Below are 12610 nucleotides of genomic sequence, written 5' to 3'. Positions count from 1 at the left end.
GGGGAGAAGGGTCTTGGTCAAGGAGGTGAACAAGAACCCGATGTTCACTCTGACAGAGCTCCAGAGTTACTCTCTGGAGAAGGGAGAACCTTCGAGAAGGACAACCATCTCTGCAGCACTCCACCAATCAGGCCTTTATGTATCAATGATTCAATTGTCAAAATGTATTTCAATGGACAATTCAGTGAACTGTTCTGTGAAAGGTGTTGGCTAGAGATGACATGCAGGAGCTTGCAGGGATTTGTAGTCTTGCATGTCGTCTACTTTGATGCCAATTAGCATTTTAGATTCCAAGAGTAAAGAGACACAAATATATTGATAAAGTATTTGTATTTATTATGGATTCCCATTAGTTCCTGCCAAGTTAGGTCAGGGAGCGTGCCAGCCTGCCTGAACCGCCCCTGAATTAACAGGTATAAATGATGGATTATGAACTAACAGGTATAAATGATGGGTTATGAATTAACAGGTATAAATGATGGGTTATGAATTAACAGGTATAAATGATGGGTTATGAATTAACAGGTATAAATGATGGGTTATGAATTAACAGGTATAAATGATGGGTTATAAATGATGGGTTATGAATTAACAGGTATAAATGATGGGTTATGAATTAACAGGTATAAATGATGGGTTATGAACTAACAGGTATAAATGATGGGTTATGAACTAACAGGTATAAATGATGGGTTATGAACTAACAGGTATAAATGATGGGTTATGAACTAACAGGTATAAATGATGGGTTATGAACTAACAGGTATAAATGATGGGTTATGAATTAACAGGTATAAATGATGGGTTATGAACTAACAGGTATAAATGATGGGTTATGAACTAACAGGTATAAATGATGGGTTATGAATTAACAGGTATAAATGATGGGTTATGAATTAACAGGTATAAATGATGGGTTATGAATTAACACATCCCCTGCGAGCCCAGGCATTTCAATACATTCAGGATTTCTTACAGTCCATGTGCAATGTATATGGTTATCTCTGTCTCTCTCTCCATCTCTTCTTTAACAAGCAGCCATGTTGTTGTCATTCCACTAGGGACCTGTTTTCAGCATTTTAAGTCTCCAGTCAATAACCAGTGCACTGGGATTATCCCTCTACACCCTTTACACATGTACTGCACTGGGATTATCCCTCAACACCCTTTACACATGTACTGCACTGGGATTATCCCTCTACACCCTTTACACATGTACTGTACTGGGATTATCCCTCAACACCCTTTACACATGTACTGCACTGGAAATATCCCTCTACACCCTTTACACATGTACTGCACTGGAATTATCCCTCAACACCCTTTACACATGTACTGCACTGGAAATATCCCTCTACACCCTTTACACATGTACTGCACTGGAATTATCCCTCAATACCCTTTACACATGTACTGCACTGGAATTATCCCTCAACACCCTTTACACATGTACTGCACTGGGATTATCCCTTTACACATGTACTGCACTGGAATTATCCCTCTACACCCTTTACACATGTACTGCACTGGAATTATCCCTCAACACCCTTTACACATGTACTGCACTGGGATTATCCCTCTACACCCTTTACACATGTACTGCACTGGAATTATCCCTCTACACCCTTTACACATGTACTGCACTGGAATTATCTCTCTATACATGTACTGCACTCAGGGTACAATTACATGAAATTTTCTCAAGAGCAATTCCTGAGGGGGACACCAAAAGTAGTGCTGTAACACATAGCCTACATTGTAATATGGTAAATGTATATTGAGGAACCAAAGAAATAAGGTGTTTGCCGTACTCCTAACTACCGGTACCCAAAACTACACAACTAATCACAACAGCAATACCATTGCCTTTAACAAATCTTAGTTCAGTCACCAGTTTAAGTTGAGAGTGGGGGTATCCATGGCATTTTCCAATTATGTTCCTATTTTACTAGTCCAAAAAATTGAGAACCTTTCATAATGTTGCCAAACAAAGACTCAACAAACTTACCTGAGACTCCCTGTCTCTGCCAGTCTGTCCCTGCATATCTGTCCCCAACTCTGCTGTCTGTGTGCCATCTGTTGCCTGCTCTGCCTAATGACATCATTGTGAAACATTTCCATTAGAATTTCATTTCTTTCTTATGAACTTTTTATCAACTAGTCTTTGAGATATTAGGCTACTAGGGTTCTTACTATGCGTTTTGGTTTATTGAAAAATACTCTGATGTCCGTCTTTTATTTTTCTGCCATTTTTCTACCTGGCTGGCTGGCTACACACACACACAGTGTGTAGGTTATTTACAGTAGGAGATGGGCTTCTATCATCTTCTATCATTCTATTTGGGCTTCGATCTAAAAGGTAGATAGCAAATGTGAAACGGATTGCAGTGACAAGAGTTGACAGCTGTATGAGTTCACCATTTACACAACATATGCTGCAACCTTTTGTAATTTTAATAGTTTGTTTCATATTTGCTGGCTTCCAACAATAGCTGAATTTGCAAAGCAAGCGAGCACCAATTCAGTTTCAGTGGTGTTTGCTATAATCTTTGCTACCCGGGTTAAATAAAGGTGAAGTAAAATAAATAAATAAAAGTTCCCTTGCGACAATTTAGCTTTTGCAACGAGACCATTAAATATAGTTAAGACAATGGTAGAAGAGAGTGTAGTTCAGTTAAGTTTAAACTTCAGTTTATCGCTAACCTTATCACAGGGACTTCGAAGCACTAACTTACATCATCTGCATGCTGATCTTGGAATAAATTGACGATAGCAAAGATTCCATCTTTGACGACGCCACATAAATGGAATAGGTACTAGCTAGCTTAATAGTTAATATTTGCGCACTAGCTCTGCATATTCAGCTAGTGTGTGTGCGCGATTGACTGGATGAACCTCACGTCAGTTACGTGCATTGAGTGCCTTTCAGACAGTAGACACGACCCCTCTGTTACCTTGCCAACTAAGGAACTGGCAGTGGATCAAACCATTGTGAGGCAAAGGGTGGGGGGTCGCAATCTTTTGAAACTTAAAAATGCGCTATTAAGTGTCTATAATCAGCACAATTGCTTTCATTGCGTATTATTAATATTATTTAAATTACATAGTTATGTTTCAGTGATATATTGGGGGGACAAATCATATTTTTCCCAGGATGGGGGAGTCGTGTCCCCCCCGTCCCCCCCCCTGGGATTTCCGCCCCTGACTGCACTGGAATTATCCCTCTTCAGTTAGAAGCACTCCCTTTAAGAGTGTGCTCCTAATCTCAGCTCGTTGCCTGTATAAAAGACACCTGGGAGCCAGAAATCTTTCTGATTGAGAGGGGGTCAAATACTTATTTCCCTCACTAAAATGCAAATAATTTTATAACATTTTTGACATGCATTTTTCTGGATTTTTTTGTTGTTATTCTGTCTCTCACTGTTCAAATAAACCTACTATTAAATTATAGACTGATCATTTCTTTGTAAGTGGGAAAATGTACAAAATCAGCAGGGGATCAAATACTTTTTTCCCCCACTGTACATCTACATGATGTATTGTTACACCATGTAGGAGCAGTATAGACCTAGTCTGTTCATTATATACTACATGATGTATTGTTACACCAAAATAAGGGAAATTATATTATTTTATACTAATACAATTGCTCAGAGAAAGAGATTTAGTTTAACATGTAATTCTCAAAATGTAGGGGTCTGAATTATTGCTACCCATGTTTTCAATACTCCAGCACCCTCCCCTTGGGAGGATAACGACACTGAAATGTTTTATGAGATTAGAGAACACATTGGGTGGGATCTTAGACCATTCCTCCATACAGAATCTCTCCAGGTCTTTGATTTATTTAGTCTGTCTTATGGACTGCCCTGTTCAATTCAAACCATAAGTTTTCAATGGAGTTCAAGTCCGAAGACTGAGATGGCCACTGAAAATGTTGATTTTGTGCCCAATTAACCATTTCTTTGTGGATGTTGATGTGTCTTGCTGGAAGATCCACTTATGGCCAAGTTTCAGCCTCCTAGCAGAGAGGTAACCAGGTTTTGGGCTAAAATATCCTGGTAGTGGGTAAAGTTTATTTATTTATTTTATACAGTAATTTTTGCTCATCTTTATCAAGGATATCAATAACTAGGTGCTTATTTTGATATCTAGTTATTTGACCGAATCAGAAATACAGATGTGGAGTAGATGTAGAGTTTGTTTTAAATTCTCAGAAAAAATCTGAACTAATCAAACAATACTTGTTGCTCTTTGTACGTGTTGATGTAATATTCATATTTAATGGAGAGAAAAAACGTTTTCCTAAACTGCTTTATAATATTATAATTCAATGAAGAATAAAAATAGTTTTCCCTCCTCAACTGCGTTTCCTCCCTCCAGACAGCAGATGGCGATATGTGTCTTTCAGGCGATGTTTCTAGTGTGACGTATAATCTAGTGGACGGAACGCTTCTTCAACAACTGCAGCCACCTCGGTAGCTCGCTAGCTGACAAAGTCTGAACATTCAAGTTCTTAAGACAATTTCGTGGTTTAATTGCCACTGTGATTTAAACATAGTACTCCATTTTATGTAATATTTACGTTGTAAGTCAGCTAGCTGGCTGGTTAAGTTAGCACTAGTCTAGTCGCTAATGCTAACTAGCTATTATCCCCGACCATGAGTTCACTAAGCTACTCTCCTCCTGTTAAAGAAGAGGAGGTCTGTTGGACGGAAAAAGACGCTCTCGTGAAAGAGGAGGAGGAAGAGGAGGCTGTTACAATACAAAAACAAGTAGAGGGTGAGGCTGTTACAGTGAAAGAAGAAGAGAAAGACGTTTCAGTGAAAGAAGAGGAAGCGTTCAGAGTGAAAGAGGAGGAGGATGTTACTGTGAAAGAAGAGGAGGAAGATGCAGTTTTTGGAGTGGAGGATGAAGTGAAAGAAGATGAAGACGTTTTTGGAATGAAGGATGAAGAGGGGGAGATTACTGTCACATTAGAGGATGACGAAGAAGAGAAGACTGGAGAACTGATTAACACCAGTAAATACAGTGAGTACTATCTAATAAAACAGGGACATTGATCTGATTAACACCAGTAAATACAGTGAGTACTATCTTATAAAACAGGGACATTGATCTGATTAACACCAGTAAATACAGTGAGTACTATCTAATAAAATAGGGACATTGATCTGGTTAACACCAGTAAATACAGTGAGTACTATCTAATAAAACAGGGACATTGATCTGATTAACACCAGTAAATACAGTGAGTACTATCTAATAAAACAGGGACATTGATCTGATTAACACCAGTAAATACAGTGAGTACTATCTAATAAAACAGGGACATTGATCTGATTAACACCAGTAAATACAGTGAGAACTATCTAATAAAACAGGGACATTGATCTGATTAACACCAGTAAATACAGTGAGTACTATCTTATAAAACAGGGACACAAACTCTGCAGTTGTTGAACTAATGTGTGATTTTTAAAAGGGCATTCTACACTTGAATATGTTTTTGTACTGTCAGAATTGTCCATGAAGTCCTACATTGATTTTTTAAAAACTTTTCCTGTTGAAAAGTGATAAATACAGTGAAGTATAAACACACTAAAGTGAAACAAATAAATGTTTTGAGCAAAATAGTTTTTTTAGACAACTGCAAACTAGAAGGGGTGAGTGATGTCATAGTAAGGCCTTCAAGGAGTTGGCTTGATGGGAAGTCGTGATGTCATCCAATAGGAGGCTGATCTTCATGTGAATATTCATTATTCTTTTTAAAATCCTTCCTGTTCTGTCAAGTATGTTGTTGATCATTGCTAGAAAGCCGTTTTCAAGTCTTGCATTGACTTTCAAGATGATTTAAGTCCAAACTGTAACTAGGCCACTCAGGAACATTCAATGTCATCTTGGTAAGCTCCTCCAGTGTAGATTTGGCCTTGTGGTTTAGGTTATTGTCCTGTTAGGACAGTTTTTTGTATTCAGATTTCTGAAATGCTCTCTACCTACGTAACATTTAGTGTCTCCTTATGTTACGGTGGGAAAACAGTTTTTATGGGCACAGAAATCCTAAATCATTTCAGAGTTTGCAAATCCAATGGTTCTAACCGAGTGTCACCTTAACTTTATTGACACCCAAATGGATACTGTCATTAACGCGGTTCTTGATCTGAATCTGAATCCTACAGTAGGTCTATGTTGTTGTTAGGTGAAGTTATGGGTCCTACAGTAGGTCTATGTTGTTGTTAGGTGAAGTTATGGTTCCTACAGTAGGTCTATGTTGTTGTTAGGTGAAGTTATGGGTCCTACAGTAGGTCTATGTTATTGTTAGGTGAAGTTATGGGTCCTACAGTAGGTCTATGTTGTTGTTAGGTGAAGTTATGGGTTCTACAGTAGGTCTATGTTATTGTTAGGTGAAGTTATGGGTCCTACAGTAGGTCTATGTTGTTGTTAGGTTAAGTTATGGGTCCTACAGTAGGTCTATGTTGTTGTTAGGTGAAGTTATGGGTCCTACAGTAGGTCTATGTTATTGTTAGGTGAAGTTATGGATCCTACAGTAGGTCTATGTTATTGTTAGGTGAAGTTATGGGTCCTACAGTAGGTCTATGTTGTTGTTAGGTGAAGTTATGGGTCCTACAGTAGGTCTATGTTGTTGTTAGAAGTTATGGGTCCTACAGTAGGTCTATGTTGTTGTTAGGTGAAGTTATGGGTCCTACAGTAGGTCTATATTGTTAGGTTAAGTTATGGGTCCTACAGTAGGTCTATGTTATTGTTAGGTGTAGTTATGGGTCCTACAGTAGGTCTATGTTATTGTTAGGTGTAGTTATGGGTCCTACAGTAGGTCTATGTTGTTGTTAGGTGAAGTTATGGGTCCTACAGTAGGTCTATATTGTTAGGTTAAGTTATGGGTCCTACAGTAGGTCTATGTTATTGTTAGGTGTAGTTATGGGTCCTACAGTAGGTCTATGTTATTGTTAGGTGAAGTTATGGATCCTACAGTAGGTTATTGTTAGGTGAAGTTATGTTAAACACTTAGTGGACAAACCCTCATTGTCAGGCTGATGGCAAAGCTAGCCAAATAGCATTTGAAGTGTTAAGTATAAAGCAGTTGATTTGCAACAATAACACAAACATTATTTTTTTACATTTTAGTCATTTAGCAGACGCTCTTATCTAGAGCGACTTAAAGTAGTGAATGCATACATTTCATACATTTTTTTATTTTTGTACTGGCCTTCAGTGGGAATCGAACCCACAACCCTGGCGTTGCAAACACCATGCTCTACCAACTGAGCCACAGGGAAGACTATTATATTATATTAAACAGGAGATTCAAACGAGCCTTACAGTTATAATCCAAAGTAGTGTGAAATGCACTCATAAGCAACCTGTAAATGGAGGCTATTTTTGCTGTCAGCCTCTGAGAACTCCCCTGGGTTTTCCCCACGGTGGTGAATTAGTGAATAGACACAGAGCTTAATGTGAGTTTCCTTGAGTAGCACTCCTGATCTTGTCCTGATAGTGCGCTGTAATATTCAGAATACATTGTGAAAAACTAAAATCTTTGCGCACTATTTTTTGCTCCAGGCAGATATACTACATCCATAACTAGTGGTTTCCTCATTACCAGATATACTACATCCATAACTAGTGGTTTCCTCATTAGCAGATATACTACATCCATAACTAGTGGTTTCCTCATTAGCAGATATACTACATCCATAACTAGTGGTTTCCTCATTACCAGATATACTACATCCATAACTAGTGGTTTCCTCATTACCAGATATACTACATCCATAACTAGTGGTTTCCTCATTACCAGATACACTACATCCATAACTAGTGGTTTCCTCATTAGCAGATATACTACATCCATAACTAGTGGTTTCCTCATTAGCAGATATAGTACATCCATAACTAGTGGTTTCCTCATTACCAGATATACTACATCCATAACTAGTGGTTTCCTCATTACCAGATATACTACATCCATAACTAGTGGTTTCCTCATTACCAGATATACTACATCCATAACTAGTGGTTTCCTCATTACCAGATATACTACATCCATAACTAGTGGTTTCCTCATTACCAGATATACTACATCCATAACTAGTGGTTTCCTCATTACCAGATATACTACATCCATAACTAGTGGTTTCCTCATTACCAGATACACTACATCCATAACTAGTGGTTTCCTCATTACCAGATATACTACATCCATAACTAGTGGTTTCCTCATTACCAGATATACTACATCCATAACTAGTGGTTTCCTCATTACCAGATATACTACATCCATAACTAGTGGTTTCCTCATTACCAGATATACTACATCCATAACTAGTGGTTTCCTCATTACCAGATATACTACATCCATAACAAGTGGTTTCCTCATTAGCAGGGAGGAGTTTCTGCAACCAAATTGTGTGTGCATTGCCCTCGTGCTGCAATTTTAGCAAACACAGAAAGGGGCAGAATATTGGAGACCAAAAGTCGTCTGGCACACTGCTTAGAGTTTCAACAACATGAATAACTTATTTCTAGCCTACAATCATCGATGTTACTACTAATGTGAAAACAAGACAAAATATGACTATTCTTGCTCATTTTAAGACAAATGTCAAGTAATCATTACATTCATTACAGATGTCAATTGTTGTCCAACATCATGGCTACGCTGTTGGCATCACCTTTTACAGTGGATTACCGCTGTTGTGGGCCTTTAATCATCTGTCTGACTTTGTTGTTCACACAGGAGAGATACTGAACTATCGTGGGTCCTCTGGGGAGCCTCAACAACCTCATGATGCTGAAGAGGCAGAGAAGAGTTGCTCCAGATCAGAACACCTCAATAAACACCTGCAGACATCCACAGGGAAGAGAACTCACTGCTGCTCTGACTGTGGGAAGAGATTCACCTCATCAGGCATTAAAATTCATCAGAAAATCCACACAGGGGAGAAACGTTATAGCTGTGATCAATGTGGGAAGAGTTTTTGTCAATCTGGACAGCTGACAGTGCACCAGAGAACACACACAGGAGAGAAATCTTATAGCTGTCATCAATGTGGGAAGCGTTTTTGTCAATCTGGACAGCTGACAGTGCACCAGAGAACACACACAGGAGAGAAACCTTATAGCTGTCATCAATGTGGGAAGAGTTTTACTACATCTAGCCATATGACACGACACCAGAGAACACACACTGGAGAGAAATCTTATAGCTGTGATCAATGTGGGAAGAGTTTTACAACATCTGGCCATCTGACTAAACACCAGAGAACACACACAGGAGAGAAACCTTATAGCTGTGATCAATGTGGGAGGAGTTTTACTACATCTGGCCATCTGACACTACACCAGAGAATACACACAGGAGAGAAACCTTATTGCTGTGATCAATGTGGGAAACGTTTTTGTCAATCTGGACAGCTGACAGTGCACCAGAGAACACACACAGGAGAGAAACCTTATAGCTGTCATCAATGTGGGAAGAGTTTTACTACATCTTGCCATCTGACACGACACCAGAGAATACACACTGGAGAGAAATATTATAGCTGTGATCAATGTGGGAAGAGTTTTACAACATCTGGCTCTCTGACTGTACACCAGAGAATACACACAGGAGAGAAATCTTATAGCTGTGATCAATGTGGGAAGAGTTTTATAACATCTGGCTCTCTGACTGTACACCAGAGAACACACACAGGAGAGAAACCTTATAGCTGTGGTCAATGTGGGAAGAGATTCACCGATAAAAGACATCTGAACAAACATCAGAAAATACATGAAGGAGTTATTTCATGATATCAATGATATAATGTGACAATGTAGAATGTTTAAACATTGTAGGAGTATTTTAGTGATGTCACAATGTAGAACCCTAAATGTTTGTCCCCTGTTCTATTGATTTCAACATGATATGGATATTAGCCTCAGGGGGGAAATCCAGGCTCTGAATTGAAAGAGTACAATTTATGTGATTTAACAAAAAGTGACTAACAAAAAAAGAGCTGTGTTACACTTACCACGTTGGCGACCCACTTGAATCAAAATGCAACACTTCAAAATGTAGCTAGCTGTTTTCTACATGTTGTCCTCTAACCAGTGATGTACACATTATTCCCAGATTCCGTGTGGTTTTTGAGCTGTTAGTTTTAACAGGACGTGCAACTTCATCTCCCTTCTGTCACACAATTGATCATTCCTTTTTTAGTACAATTGATCTCATCGTGATATCGATGAGTGATGACAAATAAGTGTTGTGTTCCTTTGTTTAGTGACCCCGACATTTAAATGTATCACTCCAAAATGTAGCTGACTGTCTTCTGCAGGTTGTCCTCTAACCAGTGAGGTAAAATATATCTCCCATTTCCATGTGTGTTTTTTAGATGTGTTAGTTTCAACAGCACGTAGAACCTGATTTCCCCCCTAATTGATATCAGTGATTTATTGCTACTTGTCAAAACAACAGTGTTTTGGTGCTTGTGCAGTTTATAAGGAGCTTGGTTTAAAAAAAAACAAGTAATATGATTATTGTGGCAGATGTTTGTGTATATAGCACATTTTATGTTTAGGTTTTCAATTCATCCCAAACTGTTTCTGCATGTTGGTTATTGATTTAGACACGTTAAAACTGTGTTTTGACATTGGGGATATCCCACCTAGCAAAATATAATATAAAATAATAATATGTTTCCTCTTGAAGTCAGACATGTCTGTGATAAGGACGACTTGGTTGCTGATTGTCTCAAGGTGGGCAGTCAAAAACATTTGTGTTTTGCGTTTAGCCAGTGCGTTGCCATGGATAACAATTTATTTTGACTGGACTTTTTTCCATATTGGAGATGAGTTTTGTTTGAGTTCTAGAGTTCTGATTCTTAGGAAGAATTTTATATTGTAGAAGGTGAAGCATTGTAGTTGATTATAATGTGGAGTGGAAGTTGTTTTCTGTTGGTGGTGAGCAAACTTGTCCAACAAAAATATAGGACATATTTGTTGTCTTAAGGGTGAAGGTGTTACAGGCTTTGGTTTTTCCATTTATGTTTTGAGGTTGGACTTTAGCACGTCTAGCTCGTTAGCACGTCTAGCTCGTTAGCTCGTTAGCACGTCTAGCTCGTTAGCACGTCTAGCTCGTTAGCTCGTTAGCACGTCTAGCTCGTTAGCCCGTCTAGCTCGTTAGCACGTCTAGCTCGTTAGCCCGTCTAGCTCGTCAGCACATATACCTCGTCAGCTCGTCTAGCTCGTTAGCACGTCTAGCTCGTTAGCCCGTCTAGCTCGTTAGCACGTAGGACGCACTGATTGGTGTCACCTCGTTAGTCAGTATGTGTTACACCTGTGCTGGCTTGTCCATCTCGTTAGTGGGAAGGTGTTTCACCTGAGCTGGTCCAGGTTCTATTTAAGAGTGTCTGGCCCAGTGCTCCAGTTGTCTTGATACATGTGGAGAGTCAACACCTTTAGTTGCTCCACTTCCTGTCTTTAAGTTTGGTGTGGGTTTTTCTTTTGTGGACACTGAGAGCAAAACTGCAAGATTATGTTATAATACTTTTATTGCATCAAATGGTTGTTTTATGCAACAGAATAGAGGGTTCTTATAACTATTGTGTCTGTGTTCTACTGAGGATGGGCCTCTGGGAGAAAACACTGACAGGAGATTTACAATGTCTTTTGGGTGATAAAACCTAAAGAGACTGCATTCCAGAACATGAGTTAATGTTTCTGTTCTATATGGTACCAGGGAGAGATGACCTCAGGGCCAGACCCTGGTCTCTACACAAAGAGTACTGTTTTTACAGCAGATACTGTCTGCTGAGAATTATAAGTATCTTTCATACAAATCTTAACCTTGTGACCCGTTCTATACATCTGTTGTTGGTCATGTAGGTTGAAAGGGGTGCATCTTGGCTTTAAAAGACCTTTGTACTTTTGTCTCATGGCTCTTAACGAATCATCTGGGGGTGATTCATCTCTCAACGAATCATCTGGGGGTGGTTCATCTCTCAACGAATCATCTGGGGGTGATTCATCTCTCAACGAATCATCTGGGGGTGATTCATCTCTCAACGAATCATCTGGGGGTGATTCATCTCTCAATGAATCATCTGGGGGTGATTCATCTCACAATGAATCATCTGGGGGTGATTCGTCTACCAGCCATCATTATCGTAGAACACTCAATCGATTCACTTTGTATGTGTGTGTTGTATTGACCTGCTGCCTTATAAGTGAATAAAGATTTAGTTTTAGAGTAACTCTGACTTGTGTGATAAGTTTGTCTCCTCATTTGATATTAAAGAAATTAACCACCACATTTGGCGATGGGGATGTGAATCTTCACTTGGTGACCGCTCCTGATGACCTGGGTAAAGGGTGCAGCAGGGATCCCTCTAACTTGGGATCTCAGGGAGACCACACTTCAGGAACAGAACAAATGTTCTGAGAGGCAGCGAGCTGAGTGGATACCACATCTCCAACCTAGTTTAAAAAAGAAAGAGGTGAGCGAAGCACGCAAAGTGGAGTTTTTAGAAAATCCTCGTAGGCTCTGAGTGTGTATTCCTGTGTGGAAGTGTAAACAGGGCCCAGTCAGTAGGCTCTGAGTGTGTATTCC

At 39.2% G+C, this 12610-nt stretch overlaps 1 protein-coding gene across 1 annotated transcript; it reads left to right on the top strand.

The window, feature by feature from the left end:
- Positions 1 to 4452: 4452 nt before the first annotated feature.
- On the top strand, positions 4453 to 12254 carry LOC145875944 (uncharacterized). Its single transcript, XM_082971717.1, has 2 exons — positions 4453 to 5031; positions 8756 to 12254. The coding sequence occupies exons 1-2, from the start codon at positions 4662 to 4664 to the stop codon at positions 9808 to 9810; spliced, it is 1425 nt and encodes a 474-aa protein (XP_082827843.1). The 5' UTR covers positions 4453 to 4661; the 3' UTR covers positions 9811 to 12254.
- The last annotated feature ends 356 nt before the right edge of the window (positions 12255 to 12610 follow it).

Source organism: Salmo salar, unplaced genomic scaffold (genome assembly GCF_965601325.2).
Source record: "Salmo salar unplaced genomic scaffold, fSalSal1 ptg000384l, whole genome shotgun sequence".
Lineage (NCBI taxonomy): Eukaryota > Metazoa > Chordata > Actinopteri > Salmoniformes > Salmonidae > Salmo > Salmo salar.
This window is presented reverse-complemented; position numbering and strand designations above follow the sequence as displayed.

What these genes read in the sequence shown, in the direction of transcription:
- LOC145875944 (XM_082971717.1), top strand. Translation starts at nt 4,662, where the DNA reads ATGAGTTCACTAAGCTACTCTCCTCCTGTTAAAGAAGAGGAGGTCTGT. An exon ending in GATTAACACCAGTAAATACA is followed by an intron (nt 5,032 to 8,755) that starts GTGAGTACTATC and finishes TTGTTCACACAG; the next exon opens with GAGAGATACTGAACTATCGT.